Below are 22013 nucleotides of genomic sequence, written 5' to 3' on the forward strand. Positions count from 1 at the left end.
CCCCAGCCCCCGCCCTCCCTTCCTGGGGCACCCTCCCAGCCATCTGGTATTGGGGCTGCCCCCATTGCCTAGTCCTGGGCCCAGGGCCAGCCCACTCTGGGCTGGCTTTACTTGTCTGTTCCTAATGGCGGGGCGTCCCAGGAACAGCCCCATAAGAGCTGGTAGAAACAGGAGGGAGTCCTTGTCAGCAGGCATCTTCGAGCTTTTTGTTTTGTTTTGTAAGAAGCGGTTAACCAGCAAGTTACATAAAAGCTTATTTGTTCCCACTGAATTTTCCACACGTCACACGTGAGTCCCAGCCGTGCAGTGCTTGTGAGGGAGCATCACCCCTTGCCGCCTGGCTGGGCGGGGCCCTGGGCTCAGAGGGGTCAGCCACAGAGGAAGCGCCTGTCCTGACGTGTAGCGGCCAGGACCTGGGCGCTGGAGAGGGGCCAGCTGGGTGAAGACGGCTCCCGGGGGCACTGGCGCACACGAGGTGGGGTCTCTGTCCAGCCTGGGTAGGCATGAGCTGAGCTCGAGCGAGGGCCCTGCCTGCCCACAGCACGGGGCCCCAGCGCTCTAACCCGGCCATTTGCCCGTGCAGCCTGTTGCGCTGTCCCCACCTGCGGGGCCTGCAGATGGCTGCGTGTGGCTCACTAACCTAAAGCATGTGTTTCTTCCCTCTGCTGTCCACCGCTCTGGTAGGCACTTACCTGGGTAAGTAGTTTTTGTGCTACTGGCCAGCCCTGGGCGCTGGGCCTTGGCTTGTGGCAGGTGCCCTGAGGTATGGCTGTTCCTGCTTGGGAGCGCCGCAGATCAGGCACCTGGGCCCCCACCTGACCCTGCCCGGCAGAGCTAAGCAAACTGGCAGGGAAAGGCTGACCCAGGGCTCCAGGGCCCCAGTTGGCTCCCAGGGGAGTGCCCCAAGTTAGGAGGCAACTGCAGGTGGGGAGGAGCTGGACAGGCCACTTCTGTTCCTTAAGGGATGGGCCTCAGCTAAGCAGCGTTTCTGGAGCTGGCAGGTTGCTCCGATGCCCCTGGGCCCTGGCACCTAACTGAGTATGACGTCCTGTCCTCTCTGAGCTGGTCCTGCTGGGAGCCGAGCCATCCTGGGACCAGCTCCCACATGCACACGCCCACACCTACAGGCAGGGCAGTGGGGAAGGGCAGTGAGTGGGGGAGGGCAGCAGCGGTCCTGGGCCCAGCTGGGGGTGACCAGGAGCATGGACCCCGCTTCTTGGCCCAACTCCCGCAGTGCCCCTTGGGCTCCTCACCCTGCACTGTGGGAAGTCAGAGGCCTCTGGCACCCCATCCCCAAGCACATGCCAGGGTGGCTGGGGCCCAGCCAGGGCAGTGGGTGGTGACCTGTTTCTGGCCGGGGCTGGCAGCTCTCTCAGAGCCTTAGGAAGAAGCCCGGCCTCCTGGTGGGGCAGTGCCGGCCACAGCATGGCTGCCCTGCAGAGGGGCTTGTGCCGCTGCTGGACTGACAGCCTTGCGAGGCTTTGCTTGTCTCGGCATGGCAGGCAAGTGGGTGGACAGCCCCGGCCCCTGTGCAGGGAGGTGACTGTCGGGTCCAAGGCTCCTGGCCGCCTGCCTGGAGCCCAAGCCAATGTGTCTCTTGCTGGCCAGAGAGCTGTGGGGCCACCAGGCGGCCCAGGACCCGGGGAGGTGAGGCCCCACGTCCCCCAGGCCCATCCTGGGTGTGGGCTGTGGCTTGGTTGGCAGGTGGCCCCGGCCCATTGTCCCGAGGTGGCTGAGGCCGTGGTGGGCGGTGGGAGTGCAGGACGCGCTCTCTCGGGGCCTCATTTCTCTCCTCCATTTCTCATCAGGTCTGGCAAACCACGGACAGACCAGGCACATGGTAAGAGGAACAGCCCATGATGGGGTACGGTGCGCTCACCCATGAGCTCTCTGGGGTGTTGGGAAGAGGCCTGGCCAGCCCTGTCAGGTGCCACGTGGAAGCTTCCAGGAGGCCTGGCAAGACCAGAGGGGCTGCAGCATGTGGGGGCCATGGCCCCTGTGCCAGGCCCAGCGGTGTGCGGCCGACCAGCCCTCAGGGCTGCCCTGGGCCAGGCTGGGGGTCCGTGTAGCTCACTGGGGTGGTGGGGGGTTGGCCAGGCACAGCACCTTGGCTCGTGGCCCCTCCCAGCGGGAGCCCTGCAGGTTGAGGTGGAGCTGGCCCTTGGCTGGCTGCCCAGGAAGCGCACCCCCTCTGCAGGGACCAAGCCGGAACCTCCTGCTCAACGGGAAGTCTTACCCCACCAAAGTGCGCCTGATCCGGGGGGGCTCCCTGCCCCCAGTCAAGCGGCGGCGGATGAACTGGATCGACGCCCCGGATGACGTGTTCTACATGGCCACAGAGGAGACCAGGTGGGGCCTTCCCAGGGCAGGCGGGAGGGCTCGGCACAGCGTCCCGGGCCTCACCACCACCTGTGCCCACAGGAAGATCCGCAAGCTGCTCTCATCCTCGGAAACCAAGCGTGCTGCCCGCCGGCCCTACAAGCCCATCGCCCTGCGCCAGAGCCAGGCCCTGCCGCTGCGGCCACCGCCACCTGCGCCCGTCAACGACGAGCCCATCGTCATCGAGGACTAGGGGCCGCCCCCACCTGCGGCCGCCCCCCGCCCCTCGCCCGCCCACACGGCCCCTTCCCAGCCAGCCCGCCGCCCGCCCCTCAGTTTGGTAGTGCCCCACCTCCCGCCCTCACCTGCAGAGAAACGCGCTCCTTGGCGGACCCTGGGGGAGGAGAGGAAGAAGCGCGGCTAACTTATTCCGAGAATGCCGAGGAGTTGTCGTTTTTAGCTTTGTGTTTACTTTTTGGCTGGAGCGGAGATGAGGGGCCACCCCGTGCCCCTGTGCTGCGGGGCCTTTTGCCCGGAGGCCGGGCCCTAAGGTTTTGTTGTGTTCTGTTGAAGGTGCCATTTTAAATTTTATTTTTATTACTTTTTTTGTAGATGAACTTGAGCTCTGTAACTTACACCTGGAATGTTAGGATCGTGCGGCCGCGGCCGGCCGAGCTGCCTGGCGGGGTTGGCCCTTGTCTTTTCAAGTAATTTTCATATTAAACAAAAACAAAGAAAAAAATCTTATAAAAAGGAAAAAAACCAACCGGTCCTTCCCTGTGTCTTTTGTTCCCAGTCCCTCTCCCTGACTCAGGCCCTGGGCCCCCCACCCCCATCGGGCGGCCCTAGGCTGTGGCTCTGCCGTGGAGCTGGAGGCCCCTGGAGGCCACCTCAGCCAGGACAGCCACCCCAGCCTCTGGGCTCTGTTGCTCTCCCACCTGCCCACAGACCTTCCCTTGCTGGGGCCTGGCGCAGTGCCCTCTGCCCTCCACAGGGGGCAGCAAGCGGTTGCAGGGCCCAACCCCCTTCCCCAGCAGAGCTGTGCTGAAACCGTCTGTGCGTCTGTGTCTGCGGCAGCGGTGGGCCGGGGACTGCCTCCCGGCAGGCAGAGCTGGCCCTGCCGAAGACCCTGTGGCTTCCCACCAGGGCAGCCAGCGCAGCTGGGCCAGCGAGGCCTTGGAGTGCTCCAGCCAGAGGCCCAACCACCTGGCCATGTAGAGCCTGGCCCCAGCCGCCTGAGGGTTTCTGCCCAGAGCTCTGGCCCCCAAGCAGGTGTGCAGTCTCCACAGTGAGAATCTGCTTAGATTTCAGCAAGCACATTCTCAGAAATCCTGCTTGGCCCATCCTCCGGCCGGGGACAGGACTTGCAGGCCGGGGGACAGGTACAGGCCGGGCCACCAGAAGGAGGGGTCCGGTGGATAGCCTGGCTCCAGACCACCCCCCTGGCCGTGCTACCTCAGCCGGCCAGGAGGGGTCCGCCCAGGCCTCTCTCAGGGAGAGTAGCTCCTCTGTCTCTCCCCAGAGCTGTGCCTTTGCTCCCCCAGCCCACCCAGGCGCCCTGTCATGTGGAAATCTCAGCCATGGAATTAAAATAGAAACCACTTCTGCTGTCTCCCAGGAGACAAAGATAAGGGGGCGTCCTGGCCTCCGTGGGAGCCTGTGCTGGGGCCCAGCAGTGACAGGACTAGGTGTCAGGGACTCGGCTGCAGTGCACGTCCCACCCACCCTCCCTGGGCTGCTGGCGCCCCCCCCCCCAACCCCAGCCCCCACCAGCCAACTCTAATCTGCAGCCAGCATCCAAGTGACCCCACAGCCTGAGGACTTGCCTGTAGTGCGTCATCAGAGGGCTGGGAAATCAGGCCCCTGACCTCATGAAGGACACAGCTCCCTCTGAGGCCTTTTCCAACCCTGGGGGTCTGGAGAAAGGGAGCAGGGGCTCAGTGAAGACCCCAGCTCCCTTGTCTCCCTTCCCCAGGCCTCAGGCCTGCCTCCCAGTGCTGGCTGCAGGGTTCTGGCCTCAGCAGCTCTTCCACCCCCCAGGGCCTGTCCTTTTCTGGAGTCAACATGTGGGCTGTGAGGTGTCCTAGGTCCTGGGCTCTATCCCAAGGGCAGGGAGGCCCTGAGGAGATGTGGGGCCCTTTCCCACCCCAGACACCCTCCCCGGCCAGACACCCAGGCTGCAGTGCCCTCACAGGGCCAAGCTCTGGCCACCGGTGCTGGGTGGGGCCTGGGCTGCTTGGGGGTCTAAACCTGGGCTTAGAAATGAGTGGGTACCGGCTGGGGGGAGCATTGGCCTTGGTGCCCAGGCCATGAAGGGGTCTCCCAGCTTTGCTATGTCCTCGTTAGGCCCTTCCCTGCTGATGAGACAGCAGCCTGCTTCCTGCACCAGCAACCCCACAGGGGCCGCGGCTCCCCAGGGCCAGGGGCATCTCAGGGTGGCAAGGCCATCATGCTGTCATGCCTGGAGACCTGTCCTGCCAGCTCCGCTCCACCCTGCTAGGGTCCTCTGTCCACCACTCAGCCCAGCCTGGCTTCCCTGCAGTGGAGCTGAGTGGCAGGGGCCTGCCATCTGCCAGTGTCACAGGATGGCAGAAGGCACCAGACCACTGCAGCCCAGGGGTGTGACCCAGCCCCATGCCCAGCCATCAGCCCTGCCAGCTCCCTTCACACCCGCCGTGTCCTGTGCCCCCCCCTCCACTCGGGCCCGTCCCACTGTGTCACTTCCCCTGCCTGTGACCCACCGCAGCCTCAGAGGTGGAGACCAAGGCCACTGCTCTGCACCCATTGATCCTGACCCCTGCCTGCCAGGCCCAGAACAGCCCCGTCGCATTAGGGAGCTTCTGGCCGCTGCCCAGGGACTGCGGCTGGGGTGAGGGCAGTGCAGCAGCTGGCACACTCCTTGTCCCACCCCACCCTCCGTGTATCTCCAGGGCACCTGGCCAGTGCCGAATGCCATTCCTTTGCTGCCACCCTGGGAGGGGCCTGCCTCTACCCCCATCCACTCTTCTGGCAGGGCTGGGGACCTTGGGGCAGGTGGTCTCCCTCCAGAAGAGCCCTGTGTTCAGCCAGCCCTGTCCTCCAGAACAAGCCCCACAGGTAGCAAGCCCCACAGGTAGCAAAGTCGGGGAGGGTAATGGCTTAGCCCCAGGCTCCCAAGCTGGACAGAACAGGGCAGGGAGCTGGAGAGGGTTTGGCAGTGGGCCCATGAATCCAGCCTGGGCAAGGCCCTGCTGTGAGGGACCCCTAGGGACCCCTGGGCCTGCCAGGGAGTAAGGGCTGCCCAGAAAAGGTACTGACTGATGCCTCCTTGCCATCTTCTGCCTTGGCTGGCACAGGTCCCAAGTGCAGAGGGGGAGCTGGTCAGGCTGGTCAGTCGGGCGGGGGGGCGGGGGGCATGTTTCTGGCCTGCTGTCACCATGGAAATGGCAGTGGCTGCAGGGTGTGTGTGCAAGGGAGGAGGCTGCTGCCACAGAGAGCCCAGCCAGGACCACCATGAAAGCCAGGAGCACCGAGGGCCTCTGGTTGGCTCACAAACATGCCTGGTGCACCAGGCAGAGGGAACAGGCAGGTCTCCGTGTCCAGCCCACAGCCTCCAAGACACAGGGGGAAGGGTGCCCAGAGTCAGCTGCCCCCATAGGGCCTGATCACTGGGCTTCTGGGATCTGCCTGTCTCCCAGGCCGATGCTCAGCTGGGGCCAGAAGGCTCAGAGAAGGGCCCATGGGGACAGAGCACCAGGAAGCCCGTGGGTGCGGAGGTTCCCCACCTGGGGCCAGCTCTACGGGGCTCTAGGGCGGAGGCACCGTGGTGAGGCGTGGTCAGGCACGCCCTGGTTGGGAGGAGGCCAGAGTGGGGGTGTGGGGGTGCGGTGACTGGCATGACCCCTCAATCTCCCGCCTGACCCCTCGAGGTCAGGCCCTGGGCCCCGAGGCCCGCAGCTGGTCCTGGGCGGTGCGGGAGAAGGGACTGGAGTGTCAGCCCCAGCCCGGGGCACAGAGGGCACGCCCACTCCTTCCCCTCCTTCCCTTCCTAACTCCTCACAGCCTCCCCGGCCGCCCCCTGGGTGGAAGTGCTTGGGGTGGACGCCTTAAGCGCGGATCCCTCGGCGCTGGTGCCCGCCGCCCCTTCCCTGCCTGCGAGGCAGACGCAGACCTCCCCACACCCCCTACCAGCAGCTTCTCGAGCTGTTTCTGGAGGTGGCGGCGCCTTCCTTCCTGAGCCCTGCCCTCCACCCAAGGAGCCTTCAGCACCACAGACAGTGTTGGGGCGGGGCGCGGGCGGGGGCGGAGCGGGACATGGAGACCCGGACAGGGCTGGGGGCCGTGCCCGCCGGGAATCTGACTCCGCTCCCGCGGCGCGGCTGTTGCTATGGAAACCGAGCAACAAAGGGAAGCGGGACAGGCGCCGCGCCCGGCGGGGTGGGGGTGGGGTTCTCCCGGAGCCTGCGACCCCTTCCCGCGGCGGAGCGCAGCCTGGGCGCCCAGGGCCGGGTGTGTTGGACCCCTAGGCCCAAGTCACTAGGGCTCCCCGAGAGCCGAGGGCCAGGCTCCCCGCACCCTGCCCGCCGCCCCGGGGACGGCCCGGCCAGGCGGCCCCGACGTCGCCATGGAAACAGCCGGGGCGCGGGCGGCGCCGCGGTCGCCCGGGCGGGCCCCTGTAGACGCCACCTCCGGCGCGAGGGGCCCGGGGGCGCCAGGCCTGGCCCGGCTGCCCCGCACCCGCCACCCCCGGCAGGTGCTCCCCGCCCCCGCGGCGCCCCCAGGCGGCCCCCAGCCCGGGGGACGGGTTATCGAGGCCCCGCCCCGGCCGCGGAGCCAATGGGCGCGCGGACAGCCGGGCAGGCGGGGCTGGGCGCGGGCGGCGGCGGCCCGGAGGAGAACGGGCGGAGGGCGCGGGCCGACCGGGCGCACCGACCATGGCCTCCAAATGCCCCAAGTGCGACAAGACCGTGTACTTCGGTGAGTGCGTGCCCGCTCCCGGCCCGCTTGGTGCATCCCGCCGCCCTTCGCGGCCAGTCCCGCGCCGCAGAGCCGCGGCGTAACTCGGGGTGCGCCCGGCCCCGGCCCCGGACCGAGGATGCGCGTCCCGGAGGCTGGCTGGCCGCGCTGCCCAAGCGGCTAAAGCCAAAGGGTGGGGCTGCGCGAAAGCGGGGGCAGTCACGCCCGAACCCCGAAGCAGCTTGTGGGGGCGGGGCAGGGACCACCCGGGCGGGGCTTGTGGTACCCCGGGATGAGGCCAGTGTTTTGGGGGAGCGCTCGGGGATCCGCGGACGCATCCCGGTTCCTCGGACGGCGCCGGGCGGGGCGGGGCAGGGCGTGGCTGTACGCCCTGGGTGCGTCCCGCGCGCTCCCGCGGGCCTGGGCCCTTTCTCCTGGACCCCCTACACCCGCTTCCCCCGGGAACAAGTGGCCGGGAACAGTGACCCCCAGCTCCCACTCCGGGCTCCGCTGAGCTGGGCTGGGCCAGGTTTGGACTCTGTCGGGATTCAGTCCAAGCGGGGGCGACCTTGGCCTCTGCCTCCTGCTTGTCCCAACGCATTCCCTTGGCGCCAGTTCCCCCAGGAGTTTCACACGGGGGTAGGGTGGGGGCGGGTGTGACACGCGAGTTCCCGCGAACCTGAGCGGAACCTTGTGCTCAAGCAGCCCAGGTGTCCAGGATCCCTGCCTCCTCAAGGTCAGAACAGCCCTGGACAGGATGCAGGTGGTGGCGGGAGGAGGGATGTCTCGCAAGGCGGCCCTCGGTCTAGCCCCTCCGGCAGGCGCGCTCCCCCCGTCTGGGCTTACTCACTCTCTGGGCCTGGGTGCGCCCTTCCTACCCCCTTCCTCCTGGCTGATTCCCTGCCCAGCTTTCTCCAGGGTGGTAAGGTCCCTGCCCACCTACCCACCAGCTGCTGCACGGGGCGGGGCAGACTTAGTGAAGCAGAGAGGAGGGCCGGGACCAACAGGGCGCCTGCCCTGGTCGCCCCATACCCAGAATGCGGCCAGGCTGCAGGGAAGGCCGCCACTGGGCTTCCCCGGCTCACAGGCTGGAGGGGGTTGAGGGGAGGTTGTATTTTGCCAGTCCCAGAGGGGAGGGACCGGATTTGGCCTGGAGTGCTTCTGGCGTGGCTGGGAGCCGAGGGGCTTCCGGCTGCCTCTCCTGGAGCCCGCTCAGCCCTCAGTCTCTGTCCCAGCGAGGGCTGTCTCTGTAAGGCTTAGGGTGGGAGACGGTCCCCAGGGCCCTTCTGCAGTCCAACTGCCCATGACTTTACCCCAGGCCGGGCCAGGCCAGCCTGGGGCTCTCCAGGGTCTCGGCCAACAGTCCTGTGGACAGCCCGGAAAGGCCTGCCTGCCTGGCCCGCCCAGCCTCTCAGCGGAAAACAAAGGCGCTTCAGACCCGGCTGGCTTCTGTCCTGCCTGGGAGGCACTGTGAGGGCGAGGGTCCAGAATCCTGCCCACCCTCACACCAGGCTGCCCCCACAGCTCATACCTGAGTAGAACCCAGGCTGGGATGTTGGAGCACATTGAGGAGGCCACCCCAGAGCCCGTGCAGCCAGGGTGGGCAGCTGGTTTTCTTCTGAGCCATTAGACCCAATCGATTCTGTGTTCCCAACTCGGACCCGTAATGTGTGGCCATTGACCCACCCAGTGGGTCTGAGGGCCAGTTCCCTGCCCCCACTTGGCCCACGTCCCAGAGCTGGCCAGAGCACAGTGCTGGCAGCCCTGAGCAGCAGCTGCCACGGCCGATAGCCACCGAGACTTCCTTGCTGCTGCTGGGACACGCCTGCCCACCGTGCAGCCAGCCCCTGCCTGCCCTGGTGTGTCCCAGCTTCCTTGAGCGGAGTGGTTCTGGTCAGAGGGCTCTAAGCTGGTGCAGCCTTGTGGTTGGGCTGGTGTCCTGGAGGCTGGCCCTGGCCATGCCCAGAGGGTTGTACCAGGGCCATGGAGAGCCAGTATTCACAGCCCTCTACCTAGTAGGCCACCTGGGGGATCCCATCTCACTGCCAGGAGCAGCACCCTTGGGCCTCTCAGAGTGGGCTTCGCCCTAGCCAGATGCCCCTCCCCGATATCTGCCAGACAAAGGGGGCTGCGCCACTTGCTGAGAAAGGGAGCTGGGAGAGCCACTGGTCCTTGGCCACCTGAGGGGCTTGGCCAGATTCTGCCGGGCAGGGTGGGCCCAGCCTGCATGCTCCCTCCCCCCAGGGCCTGCAGCTTGTCCCCTTCCCTTCAGAATTCCGGCTCTGCTGGGCCCTTCCTGCCCCTCCCCACCTCTTCCTGCCTGGCTCCCTGGGGAGGCCCCTGCTTCCATCCACTGGGAAGCAGTCCAGTAGCCCCAGTGTGGGGGTGGGAGGCAGTGGCGGAGGGTCCCGGACCCTCAGCAGCTGCCCTCAGATCTTCCATGCCAGTGGCAGCCAGGAGCATTAGGGCGGGGGGAGAGCTCAGGGTTTAGGACGAGGAATCCACAGACAGATGAGGGTCCCGCCTGGAGGACCCACGGGGACGGGTCCTGGCCTTCCCATGAGGGAGCTGGAGGCTCTGGGGCTGCACCTTTGACTCAGCAGCGGGGTGCTGCCAGCCCCATCAGGGCCCAATTGGTGGGGATCAGGGGCGTGTCAGTGCCAGGCAGGTGTGAGAGGGAGAGCAGCATGTGTTGAAGCAGGTGCACTGGAGAGGCAGGTGTGTGAGTGTAAGACAAGTGTTTGAGGGAATGACAGGTGGGGGAGATGCATATGTGTGGGGGGAGGCAGGTGTGTGGGGAGAAGCGAGGATGGGGGAAGTGGGTGTGTGGGGGAAGGCAGGTGTGGGGGGAGGGGGAGGCAGGTGTGGGAGGGAATTGGGTGTGGGGGGAAGCAGGTGTGTGGAGGGAGGTGGGTGTAGGAGGGAGGCATGTGGGGGGGAGGTGTGTGGGTGGGAGGCAGGTGTCGGGGGAGGTGGGTGTGTGGGGGGAGGCGGGTGTGTGTAGAGAGACGTGTGGGGAAGCAGGTGTGTGGGGTAAGCGGGTGTATGAGGGACGCGGGTGTGTGTGGAGGAAGCGGGTGTGTGGAGGAGGCAGGTGTGTGGGGGGAAGCGGGTGTCCGGAAGCAGGTGTGTGGGGGGAAGTCACTATGTGGGGGGAGGCAGGTGTGGGGAAGCGGGTGTGTCGGGGGAAGCGGGTATGTCTGTGAGGAAGCGGATGTGTGTGTGAGGAAACGGGTGTGTGTGTGGGAAGCGGGTGTGTGTGAGAGTAAGCGGGTGTGTGTGAGGAAGCGGGTGTGTGTGGGGGAAGCAGGTGTGTGTGGGGGGAAGCGGGTGTGTGTGAGGAAGCAGGTGTGTGGGGGGAAGCGGGTGTGTGTGGGGGAGGCGGGTGTGTGTGAGGAAGCAGGTGTGTGTGGGGAAGCGGGTGTGTGTGAGGAAGCGGGTGTGTGGGGGGAAGCGGGTGTGTGTGGGGGAGGCGGGTGTGTGTGGGGGAGGCGGGTGTGTGTGAGGGAGGCGGGTGTGTGTGGGGGAGGCGGGTGTGTGTGAGGAAGCGGGTGTGTGTGAGGAAGCGGGTGTGTGTGGGGGAGGCGGCTGTGTGTGGGGAAGCGGGTGTGTGTGAGGAAGCGGGTGTGTGTGAGGAAGCGGGTGTGTGTGGGGGAGGCGGCTGTGTGTGGGGAAGCGGGTGTGTGTGAGGAAGCGGGTGTGTGGGGGGAAGCGGGTGTGTGTGGGGGAGGCGGCTGTGTGTGGGGAAGCGGGTGTGAGGAAGCGGGTGTGTGTGGGGAAGCGGGTGTGTGTGGGGGAAGCGGGTGTGAGGAAGCGGGTGTGTGTGGGGGAAGCGGGTGTGTGTGGGGGGAAGCGGGTGTGTGGGGGGAGGCGGGTGTGTGTGTGGGAAGCGGGTGTGTGGGGGGAAGCGGGTGTGTGTGAGGAAGCGGGTGTGTGTGTGGGAAGCGGGTGTGTGGGGGGAAGCGGGTGTGTGGGGGGAGGCGGGTGGGTGTGTGGGAAGCGGGTGTGTGGGGGGAGGCGGGTGTGTGTGTGGGAGGCGGGTGTGTGTGAGGAAGCGGGTGTGTGTGGGGGAGCTGGTGTGTGTGGGGAGGCGGGTGTGTGTGGGGGAGGCGGGTGTGTGTGAGGAAGCGGGTGTGTGTGAGGGAGGCGGGTGTGTGTGAGGAAGCGGGTGTGTGTGAGGAAGCGGGTGTGTGTGGGGGAAGCGGGTGTGAGGAAGCGGGTGTGTGTGGGGGAAGCGGGTGTGAGGAAGCGGGTGTGTGTGGGGGAAGCGGGTGTGAGGAAGCGGGTGTGTGTGGGGGAAGCGGGTGTGTGGGGGGAGGCGGGTGTGTGTGTGGGAAGCGGGTGTGTGTGAGGAAGCGGGTGTGTGTGGGGAAGCGGGTGTGTGTGGGGGAGGCGGGTGTGTGTGGGGGAGGCGGGTGTGTGTGAGGAAGCGGGTGTGTGTGGGGGAGCGGGTGTGTGTGGGGAGGCGGGTGTGTGTGGGGGAAGCGGGTGTGTGTGAGGAAGCGGGTGTGTGTGAGGAAGCGGGTGTGTGTGGGGGAGCGGGTGTGTGTGGGGAGGCGGGTGTGTGTGGGGGAGGCGGGTGTGTGTGAGGAAGCGGGTGTGTGTGAGGGAGGCGGGTGTGTGTGAGGAAGCGGGTGTGTGTGAGGAAGCAGGTGTGTGTGAGGAAGCGGGTGTGTGTGGGGGAGGCGGCTGTGTGTGAGGAAGCGGGTGTGTGTGAGGAAGCGGGTGTGTGTGGGGGAGGCGGCTGTGTGTGAGGAAGCGGGTGTGTGTGAGGAAGCGGGTGTGTGTGGGGAAGCGGGTGTGTGTGGGGGAGGCGGGTGTGTGTGGGGGAGGCGGGTGTGTGTGAGGAAGCGGGTGTGTGTGGGGGAGGCGGGTGTGTGAGGAAGCGGGTGTGTGTGGGGAGGCGGGTGTGTGTGGGGGAGGCGGGTGTGTGTGAGGAAGCGGGTGTGTGTGAGGGAGGCGGGTGTGTGTGAGGAAGCGGGTGTGTGTGAGGAAGCGGGTGTGTGTGAGGAAGCGGGTGTGTGTGAGGAAGCGGGTGTGTGTGGGGGAGGCGGCTGTGTGTGAGGAAGCGGGTGTGTGTGAGGAAGCGGGTGTGTGTGAGGAAGCGGGTGTGTGTGGGGGAAGCGGGTGTGTGTGGGGGAGGCGGGTGTGTGTGGGGAAGCGGGTGTGTGTGGGGGAGGCGGGTGTGTGAGGAAGCGGGTGTGTGTGGGGAGGCGGGTGTGTGTGGGGGAAGCGGGTGTGTGGGGGGAAGCGGGTGTGTGTGGGGGAAGCGGGTGTGTGGGGGGAAGCGGGTGTGTGTGGGGGAGGCGGGTGTGTGTGGGGGAGGCGGGTGTGTGTGAGGAAGCGGGTGTGTGTGAGGAAGCGGGTGTGTGTGGGGGAGGCGGCTGTGTGTGAGGAAGCGGGTGTGTGTGAGGAAGCGGGTGTGTGTGAGGAAGCGGGTGTGTGTGGGGGAGGCGGGTGTGTGGGGGGGAGGCGGGTGTGTGTGGGGAAGCGGGTGTGTGTGAGGAAGCGGGTGTGTGTGAGGAAGCGGGTGTGTGTGAGGAAGCGGGTGTGTGTGGGGGAGGCGGCTGTGTGTGAGGAAGCGGGTGTGTGTGAGGAAGCGGGTGTGTGTGAGGAAGCGGGTGTGTGTGGGGAGGCGGGTGTGTGTGTGGGGAAGCGGGTGTGTGTGAGGAAGCGGGTGTGTGTGAGGAAGCGGGTGTGTGTGGGGGAAGCGGGTGTGTGGGGGGGAGGCGGGTGTGTGTGGGGAAGCGGGTGTGTGTGGGGGAGGCGGGTGTGTGAGGAAGCGGGTGTGTGTGGGGAGGCGGGTGTGTGTGGGGGAAGCGGGTGTGTGGGGGGAAGCGGGTGTGTGTGGGGGAGGCGGGTGTGTGTGGGGGAGGCGGGTGTGTGTGGGGAAGCGGGTGTGTGTGGGGGAGGCGGGTGTGTGAGGAAGCGGGTGTGTGTGGGGAGGCGGGTGTGTGTGGGGGAAGCGGGTGTGTGGGGGGAAGCGGGTGTGTGTGGGGGAAGCGGGTGTGTGGGGGGAAGCGGGTGTGTGTGGGGGAGGCGGGTGTGTGTGGGGGAGGCGGGTGTGTGTGAGGAAGCGGGTGTGTGTGAGGAAGCGGGTGTGTGTGGGGGAGGCGGCTGTGTGTGAGGAAGCGGGTGTGTGTGAGGAAGCGGGTGTGTGTGAGGAAGCGGGTGTGTGTGGGGGAGGCGGGTGTGTGGGGGGGAGGCGGGTGTGTGTGGGGAAGCGGGTGTGTGTGAGGAAGCGGGTGTGTGTGAGGAAGCGGGTGTGTGTGAGGAAGCGGGTGTGTGTGGGGGAGGCGGCTGTGTGTGAGGAAGCGGGTGTGTGTGAGGAAGCGGGTGTGTGTGAGGAAGCGGGTGTGTGTGGGGAGGCGGGTGTGTGTGTGGGGAAGCGGGTGTGTGTGAGGAAGCGGGTGTGTGTGAGGAAGCGGGTGTGTGTGGGGGAAGCGGGTGTGTGGGGGGGAGGCGGGTGTGTGTGGGGAAGCGGGTGTGTGTGGGGGAGGCGGGTGTGTGAGGAAGCGGGTGTGTGTGGGGAGGCGGGTGTGTGTGGGGGAAGCGGGTGTGTGGGGGGAAGCGGGTGTGTGTGGGGGAGGCGGGTGTGTGTGGGGGAGGCGGGTGTGTGTGGGGGAGGCGGGTGTGTGTGAGGAAGCGGGTGTGTGTGGGGGAGGCGGGTGTGTGTGGGGGAGGCGGGTGTGTGAGGAAGCGAGTGTGTGTGAGGAAGCGGGTGTGTGTGGGGGAGGCGGGTGTGTGTGGGGGAGGCGGGTGTGTGTGGGGAAGCGGGTGTGTGTGGGGGAGGCGGGTGTGTGAGGAAGCGGGTGTGTGTGGGGAGGCGGGTGTGTGTGGGGGAAGCGGGTGTGTGGGGGGAAGCGGGTGTGTGTGGGGGAAGCGGGTGTGTGGGGGGAAGCGGGTGTGTGTGGGGGAGGCGGGTGTGTGTGGGGGAGGCGGGTGTGTGTGAGGAAGCAGGTGTGTGTGAGGAAGCGGGTGTGTGTGGGGGAGGCGGCTGTGTGTGAGGAAGCGGGTGTGTGTGAGGAAGCGGGTGTGTGTGGGGGAGGCGGCTGTGTGTGGGGAAGCGGGTGTGTGTGAGGAAGCGGGTGTGTGTGGGGGAAGCGGGTGTGTGGGGGGGAGGCGGGTGTGTGTGGGGAAGCGGGTGTGTGTGGGGGAGGCGGGTGTGTGAGGAAGCGGGTGTGTGTGGGGAGGCGGGTGTGTGTGGGGGAAGCGGGTGTGTGGGGGGAAGCGGGTGTGTGTGGGGGAGGCGGGTGTGTGTGGGGGAAGCGGGTGTGTGTGGGGGAAGCGGGTGTGTGGGGGGAAGCGGGTGTGTGTGGGGGAGGCGGGTGTGTGAGGAAGCGAGTGTGTGTGAGGAAGCGGGTGTGTGTGGGGGAGGCGGGTGTGTGTGAGGAAGCGGGTGTGTGTGGGGGAGGTGGGTGTGTGAGGAAGCGGGTGTGTGTGGGGGAAGCAGGTGTGTGTGAGGAAGCGGGTGTGTGTGAGGAAGCGGGTGTGTGGGGGGGAAGCGGGTGTGTGTGAGGAAGCGGGTGTGTGTGGGGGAAGCGGGTGTGTGTGAGGGAGGCGGGTGTGTGGGAGGGAGGCGGCTGTGTGTGAGGAAGCGGGTGTGTGTGAGGAAGCGGGTGTGTGTGGGGGAAGCGGGTGTGTGTGAGGGAGGCGGGTGTGTGGGAGGGAGGCGGGTGTGTGTGAGGAAGCGGGTGTGTGTGGGGAAGCGGGTGTGTGTGGGGGAGGCGGGTGTGTGTGAGGGAAGCGGGTGTGTGAGGAAGCGGGTGTGTGTGAGGAAGCGGGTGTGTGTGAGGGAAGCGGGTGTGTGAGGAAGCGGGTGTGTGGGGGGGAAGCGGGTGTGTGTGAGGAAGCGGGTGTGTGTGGGGGAGGCGGGTGTGTGTGAGGGAGGCGGGTGTGTGTGGGGGAGGTGGGTGTGTGTGGGGGAGGCGGGTGTGTGTGAGGAAGCGGGTGTGTGTGGGGGAGGCGGGTGTGTGTGAGGGAAGCGGGTGTGTGTGGGGGAGGCGGGTGTGTGTGAGGGAGGCGGGTGTGTGTGGGGGAGGTGGGTGTGTGTGGGGGAGGCGGGTGTGTGTGAGGGAGGCGGGTGTGTGTGGGGGAAGCGGGTGTGTGTGGGGGAGGCGGGTGTGTGTGGGGGAGGCGGGTGTGTGTGGGGAAGCGGGTGTGTGTGAGGAAGCGGGTGTGTGTGAGGAAGCGGGTGTGTGTGAGGGAAGCGGGTGTGTGAGGAAGCGGGTGTGTGTGAGGAAGCGGGTGTGTGTGGGGGAGGCGGGTGTGTGTGAGGGAGCGGGTGTGTGTGAGGGAGCGGGTGTGTGTGAGGGAAGCGGGTGTGTGAGGAATCGGGTGTGTGTGAGGAAGCGGGTGTGTGTGGGGGGAGGCGGGTGTGTGTGAGGAAGCGGGTGTGTGTGGGGAAGCGGGTGTGTGTGGGGAAGCGGGTGTGTGTGGGGGAGGCGGGTGTGTGTGAGGGAAGCGGGTGTGTGTGGGGGAGGCGGGTGTGTGTGAGGAAGGCGGGTGTGTGTGAGGAAGCGGGTGTGTGAGGAAGCGGGTGTGTGTGAGGAAGCGGGTGTGTGTGAGGGAAGCGGGTGTGTGAGGAAGCGGGTGTGTGTGAGGAAGCGGGTGTGTGTGGGGGAGGCGGGTGTGTGTGAGGGAGCGGGTGTGTGTGAGGGAGCGGGTGTGTGTGAGGGAAGCGGGTGTGTGAGGAATCGGGTGTGAGGAAGCGGGTGTGTGTGGGTGAGGCGGGTGTGTGTGGGGGAGGCGGGTGTGTGTGGGGGAGGCGGGTGTGTGAGGAAGCGGGTGTGTGTGAGGAAGCGGGTGTGTGTGAGGAAGCGGGTGTGTGTGGGGGAGGCGGGTGTGTGTGGGGGAGGCGGGTGTGTGTGGGGGAGGCGGGTGTGTGAGGAAGCGGGTGTGTGTGGGGGAAGCGGATGTGTGTGGGGGAAGCAAGTGTGTGTGAGGAAGCGGGTGTGTGTGAGGAAGCGGGTGTGTGTGAGGAAGCGGGTGTGTGTGGGGGAAGCGGGTGTGTGTGGGGGAGGCGGGTGTGTGTGGGGGAAGCGAGTGTGTGTGAGGAAGCGGGTGTGTGTGGGGGAAGCGGGTGTGTGTCGGGGAGGTGGGTGTGTGTGGGGGAAGCGGGTGTGTGTGGGGGAGGCGGGTGTGTGTGGGGGAGGCGGGTGTGTGTGGGGGAGGCGGGTGTGTGTGGGGGAGGCGGGTGTGTGTGAGGAAGCGGGTGTGTGTGAGGAAGCGGGTGTGTGTGAGGGAAGCGGGTGTGTGAGGAGGCGGGTGTGTGGGGGGGAAGCGGGTGTGTGTGAGGGAAGCGGGTGTGTGAGGAGGCGGGTGTGTGGGGGGGAAGCGGGTGTGTGTGAGGAAGCGGGTGTGTGTGGGGGAGGCGGGTGTGTGTGAGGAAGCGGGTGTGTGTGAGGAAGCGGGTGTGTGTGGGGGAAGCGGGTGTGTGTGGGGGAGGCGGGTGTGTGTGAGGGAGGCGGGTGTGTGTGGGGGAAGCGGGTGTGTGTGAGGAAGCGGGTGTGTGAGAGGAAGCGGGTGTGTGAGGAAGCAGGTGTGTGTGAGGAAGCGGGTGTGTGTGAGGGAAGCGGGTGTGTGTGAGGAAGCGGGTGTGTGTGAGGGAAGCGGGTGTGTGAGGAAGCGGGTGTGTGTGTGAGGAAGCGGGTGTGTGTGGGGGAGGCGGGTGTGTGTGAGGGAGCGGGTGTGTGTGAGGGAGCGGGTGTGTGTGAGGGAAGCGGGTGTGTGAGGAATCGGGTGTGTGTGAGGAAGCGGGTGTGTGTGGGGGGAGGCGGGTGTGTGTGAGGAAGCGGGTGTGTGTGGGTGAGGCGGGTGTGTGTGAGGAAGCGGGTGTGTGTGAGGAAGCGGGTGTGTGTGGGGGAAGCGGGTGTGTGTGGGGGAGGCGGGTGTGTGTGGGGGAGGCGGGTGTGTGTGGGGGAAGCGGGTGTGTGTGAGGAAGCGAGTGTGTGTGAGGAAGCGGGTGTGTGTGGGGGAAGCGGGTGTGTGTGGGGGAGCGGGTGTGTGTGGGGGAAGCGGGTGTGTGAGGAAGCGGGTGTGTGTGGGGGAAGCGGGTGTGTGTGGGGGAGCGGGTGTGTGTGGGGGAAGCGGGTGTGTGTGAGGAAGCGAGTGTGTGTGAGGAAGCGGGTGTGTGTGAGGAAGCGGGTGTGTGTGGGGAGGCGGGTGTGTGTGAGGAAGCGGGTGTGTGTGCGGGAAGCGGGTGTGTGGAGGGGAGGCGGGTGTGTGAGGAAGCGGGTGTGTGTGGGGGAGGCGGGTGTGTGGGGGGGAGGCGCGTGTGTGAGGAAGCGGGTGTGTGTGGGGAGGCGGGTGTGTGGGGGGGAGGCGGGTGTGTGTGAGGAAGCGGGTGTGTGTGGGGGGAGGCGGGTGTGTGTGAGGAAGCGGGTGTGTGTGAGGGAGCGGGTGTGTGGGGGGAGGCGGGTGTGTGTGAGGAAGCGGGTGTGTGTGAGGGAAGTGGGTGTGTGAGGAATCGGGTGTGTGTGAGGAAGCGGGTGTGTGTGGGGGGAGGCGGGTGTGTGTGAGGAAGCGGGTGTGTGTGGGTGAGGCGGGTGTGTGTGAGGAAGCGGGTGTGTGTGAGGGAAGTGGGTGTGTGAGGAATCGGGTGTGTGTGAGGAAGCGGGTGTGTGTGGGGGAGGCGGGTGTGTGTGGGGGAGGCGGGTGTGTGTGGGGGAGGCGGGTGTGTGTGGGGGAGGCGGGTGTGTGTGGGGGAGGCGGGTGTGTGAGGAAGCGGGTGTGTGTGGGGGAAGCGGGTGTGTGTGGGGGAGGCGGGTGTGTGTGGGGGAAGCGGGTGTGTGTGGGGGAAGCGGGTGTGTGTGAGGAAGCGGGTGTGTGTGGGGAGGCGGGTGTGTGTGAGGAAGCGGGTGTGTGTGGGGAGGCGGGTGTGTGTGAGGAAGCGGGTGTGTGGAGGGGAGGCGGGTGTGTGTGGGGGAAGCGAGTGTGTGTGAGGAAGCGGGTGTGTGTGAGGAAGCGGGTGTGTGTGGGGGAGGCGGGTGTGTGTGGGGGAGGCGGGTGTGTGTGGGGGAGGCGGGTGTGTGAGGAAGCGGGTGTGTGTGAGGAAGCGGGTGTGTGTGCGGGAAGCGGGTGTGTGGAGGGGAGGCGGGTGTGTGAGGAAGCGGGTGTGTGTGGGGGAGGCGGGTGTGTGAGGAAGCGGGTGTGTGTGAGGAAGCGGGTGTGTGTGAGGAAGCGGGTGTGTGTGGGGAGGCGGGTGTGTGTGCGGGAAGCGGGTGTGTGGAGGGGAGGCGGGTGTGTGTGGGGGAAGCGAGTGTGTGTGAGGAAGCGGGTGTGTGTGAGGAAGCGGGTGTGTGTGGGGGAGGCGGGTGTGTGTGGGGGAGGCGGGTGTGTGTGGGGGAGGCGGGTGTGTGGGGGGGAGGCGCGTGTGTGAGGAAGCGGGTGTGTGTGGGGAGGCGGGTGTGTGGAGGGGAGGCGGGTGTGTGAGGAAGCGGGTGTGTGTGAGGAAGCGGGTGTGTGTGCGGGAAGCGGGTGTGTGGGGGGGAGGCGGGTGTGTGGGGGGGAGGCGCGTGTGTGAGGAAGCGGGTGTGTGTGGGGAGGCGGGTGTGTGTGGGGGAGGCGGGTGTGTGGAGGGGAGGCGCGTGTGTGAGGAAGCGGGTGTGTGTGGGGAGGCGGGTGTGTGGGGGGAGGCGCGTGTGTGAGGAAGCGGGTGTGTGTGGGGAGGCGGGTGTGTGTGGGGGAAGCGGGTGTGTGTGAGGAAGCGGGTGTGTGTGGGGAGGCGGGTGTGTGTGAGGAAGCGGGTGTGTGTGGGGAGGCGGGTGTGTGTGGGGGAGGCGGGTGTGTGTGGGGGAAGCGAGTGTGTGTGAGGAAGCGGGTGTGTGTGAGGAAGCGGGTGTGTGTGGGGGAGGCGGGTGTGTGTGGGGGAGGCGGGTGTGTGTGGGGGAGGCGGGTGTGTGTGGGGGAAGCGAGTGTGTGTGAGGAAGCGGGTGTGTGTGGGGAGGCGGGTGTGTGTGAGGAAGCGGGTGTGTGTGGGGAGGCGGGTGTGTGTGAGGAGGCGGGTGTGTGTGGGGAGGCGGGTGTGTGTGGGGGAGGCGGGTGTGTGGGGGGGAGGCGCGTGTGTGAGGAAGCGGGTGTGTGTGGGGAGGCGGGTGTGTGTGGGGGAGGCGGGTGTGTGGGGGGGAGGCGCGTGTGTGAGGAAGCGGGTGTGTGTGGGGAGGCGGGTGTGTGGAGGGGAGGCGGGTGTGTGAGGAAGCGGGTGTGTGAGGAAGCGGGTGTGTGTGGGGGAGGCGGGTGTGTGTGGGGAAGCGGGTGTGTGAGGAAGCGGGTGTGTGGCGGGTGTCCGGGAGGCAGGTGTTGGAGCGCGGGCAGGTGTTGGAGCGCGGGCAGGTGTTGGAGCGCGGGCCGGTGTTGGAGCGCGGGCCGGTGTTGGAGCGCGGGCAGGTGTTGGAGCGCGGGCAGGTGTTGGAGCGCGGGCAGGTGTTGGAGCGCGGGCCGGTGTTGGAGCGGGGGCAGGTGTTGGAGCGCGGGCAGGTGTTGGAGCGCGGGCAGGTGTTGGAGCGCGGGCAGGTGTTGGAGCGCGGGCAGGTGTTGGAGCGGGGGCAGGTGTTGGAGCGCGGGCAGGTGTTGGAGCGCGGGCAGGCTCGAGCACAGGCCTCTTCACCGCAGGCACCGAGGGGACTAACCGGGCAGCCCCGGGCCCCTTCTCAAAGGCGGCTCTAGCGGGCTTCCAGGGCTGGGGGCGCTGAGACCCAGAGGGAGAACAGGGCCTGGGGGCGACGGGCTCCTCCGGCTCTCGGAAGGAGGGGCAGGGCCCGCCAGGTGGAAGGAAGGCGCCTGGCGGAGACCTCCTGAAAGTGGGGACCCCCGGAGCGCGTGGGGGTGGTGGCTGCCAGGTGGGGACGGAGGGGGTGCGGGGCGCGCCCCGGCCCTGACCCCCCTGTCGCCCCTCCCGCTCAGCCGAGAAGGTGAGCTCCCTGGGGAAGGACTGGCACAAGTTCTGCCTCAAGTGCGAGCGCTGCAGCAAGACGCTGACGCCCGGGGGCCACGCCGAGGTGAGCCCCACTGCGCGGCGCGGGCGGGGGCGGGGGTCGCGACTCCCGCCACCCTCAGGCAGGGTCCTGACCCGCGCCCCTCTGCGCAGCATGACGGGAAGCCGTTCTGCCACAAGCCGTGCTACGCCACCCTGTTCGGACCCAAAGGTGAGCTCCGGCTGCCCTTGGCCTGCCCTGGGACCTGCTGGGAGGGGCGTGGCGCTGGCGCTGGGGAGGGCTGGGGGTCCCGGCCGCCGTGGATCCCCGCCCAGAGTCCCTGCCACCCTGGAAAGCCTAGTGCCCCCAGCCCCCAGCGGGCCGTTTTCTGAGACGCCCGGTGGCCGCGGCCCCCACCCCACGTACCCCCACCCGCAGGCGTGAACATCGGGGGCGCGGGCTCCTACATCTACGAGAAGCCCCTGGCGGAGGGGCCGCAGGTCACCGGCCCCATCGAGGTCCCCGCGGCCCGAGCAGAGGAGCGGAAGGCGAGCGGCCCCCCGAAGGGGCCCAGCAGAGGTGGGCTGGGCGCGGGCTGGGGCTGGGGGTTGTGGGCACCCCCGCCCCCGGCCCCGCCCCGCCCTGACTCGTGCGCCCCACAGCCTCCAGTGTCACCACTTTCACCGGGGAGCCCAACACGTGCCCGCGCTGCAGCAAGAAGGTGTACTTCGGTGAGTGCGCGCCCGGGCCCTGGACCCCCGCCCCCGCCCCCGCCCCGGGTCTCGGCCTCACTCCTCCCCCTTTCCAGCTGAGAAGGTGACGTCTCTGGGCAAGGATTGGCACCGGCCCTGCCTGCGCTGCGAGCGCTGCGGGAAGACACTGACCCCCGGCGGGCACGCGGAGGTGAGGGGAGTGCAACGGGGCTTGGGGGCCGGGCAGGGGCGCGGGGTGGGGGCGATGAGGGTGAGAGGCGCGCCTAGAGGGGATGGGGGTGGTGCTTCTGGGAGCTGCGCTGCCCTCTCCCCCACGGCGAGCCGGCCTGCACGTTCTGGAAGCCTCCAGGTGATGGGTCGGGGGAGTCTGTGGACTCCTCTCTCAGCACCCACCTTCTGCCCCAGCACGACGGCCAGCCCTACTGCCACAAGCCCTGCTATGGAATCCTCTTCGGACCCAAGGGTGAGTGTAGCCAGGGTGGTCCACGATGTCTTCCCTGCCCTCCCCTTCCCTCCACTGTTCCCCCGACCCACCCCAGCGGCCTCCCTCCACAGGAGTGAACACCGGCGCGGTGGGCAGCTACATCTATGACCGGGACCCCGAAGGCAAGGTCCAGCCCTAGGCTACAGCGGCTCTCGTGATGTGGGCTCACCTGCGCCCCAGACCCTGCAGGGGCCCCCCTGCTTGGCTCTGCTGGGAGAGTGCTCAGCCGCCCAGTCCTGCCTGCAAGCCCAGGGCGAGTATTGGAGGAGGGGCAGCCACGGGCAGAGCGCCATGCCCATCCCCGAGTCTCTGGTGTGTCTGCCCCCTCTGGCATCCTCTGGGCGTCCCATGATCCCTTCTGTGTCTGCGTGTCCGAATCCCCGTGTGACCCTGTCCCAGCATTTTCCCGCCGACCCTGCGTGTCCCCGTGGCGCTGTCCGCTCTCCCTCTCCTGCTGCCCACCCACCTGCCAGTGTTATTTATGCTCCCTTCGTGGGTGATGGCCACGCCCTCACCATGTCCCTGGCAGAGGGCTTTCCTCCGGGATCCCCTGCCTGGTGCCCACACTGCCTCGCAAGCGCTCGCCACCCTCACGTGGCTCACCTGCTGTTGAGCCTTGTGCTGTCAATAAACGGTTTGAGGATTGCA

General features: G+C 67.4%; 2 protein-coding genes across 15 annotated transcripts in view; both read left to right on the plus strand.

Moving 5' to 3' along the window:
* MTA1 (metastasis associated 1) overlaps positions 1-3085 on the plus strand; it is a 53331-nt gene extending 50246 nt beyond the window's left edge. For 8 of the 11 annotated variants that reach the window (XM_063596423.1, XM_063596424.1, XM_063596426.1 and 5 more), the window contains 3 exons: positions 1809-1840; positions 2198-2349; positions 2422-3085. In XM_063596423.1, the coding sequence (XP_063452493.1) occupies positions 1809-1840; positions 2198-2349; positions 2422-2572 (335 nt within the window). In that variant the 3' untranslated portion in view covers positions 2573-3085. Of the gene's footprint in view, positions 1-684; positions 697-1808; positions 1841-2197 lie in introns of all 11 variants that reach the window. The other 3 variants (XM_034938302.3, XM_063596425.1, XM_063596422.1) reach the window with 2 other exon arrangements.
* Positions 3086-3231: 146 nt separating this feature from the next.
* Positions 3232-22013, plus strand: CRIP2 (cysteine rich protein 2). 4 transcript variants are annotated; one of them, XM_055098099.1, is made up of 8 exons: positions 7116-7275; positions 20158-20252; positions 20342-20399; positions 20607-20747; positions 20831-20899; positions 20977-21071; positions 21287-21344; positions 21437-22013. In XM_055098099.1, the coding sequence occupies exons 1-8, from the start codon at positions 7233-7235 to the stop codon at positions 21502-21504; spliced, it is 627 nt and encodes a 208-aa protein (XP_054954074.1). In that variant the 5' UTR covers positions 7116-7232; the 3' UTR covers positions 21505-22013. The 4 variants fall into 4 exon arrangements, with proteins under 4 accessions (XP_054954072.1, XP_054954073.1, XP_054954074.1 ...); XM_055098097.2 differs by lacking the exon at positions 20158-20252 and having other exon boundaries at positions 3232-7275; XM_063596431.1 differs by lacking the exon at positions 21287-21344 and having other exon boundaries at positions 21421-22013.

Source organism: Pan paniscus, chromosome 15, assembly GCF_029289425.2.
Source record: "Pan paniscus chromosome 15, NHGRI_mPanPan1-v2.0_pri, whole genome shotgun sequence".
NCBI classification, from domain to species: Eukaryota; Metazoa; Chordata; class Mammalia; order Primates; family Hominidae; genus Pan; species Pan paniscus.

Bases quoted from the DNA above. Each gene is read 5' to 3' on its own strand.
- CRIP2 (XM_055098097.2), top strand. From the start codon at position 6,613: ATGGAGACCCGGACAGGGCTGGGGGCCGTGCCCGCCGGGAATCTGACT. The intron at 7,276-20,341 runs GTGAGTGCGTGC...CCCTCTGCGCAG, and splicing joins CGACAAGACCGTGTACTTCG to CATGACGGGAAGCCGTTCTG. The intron at 20,900-20,976 runs GTGAGTGCGCGC...CCCCCTTTCCAG, and splicing joins CAGCAAGAAGGTGTACTTCG to CTGAGAAGGTGACGTCTCTG.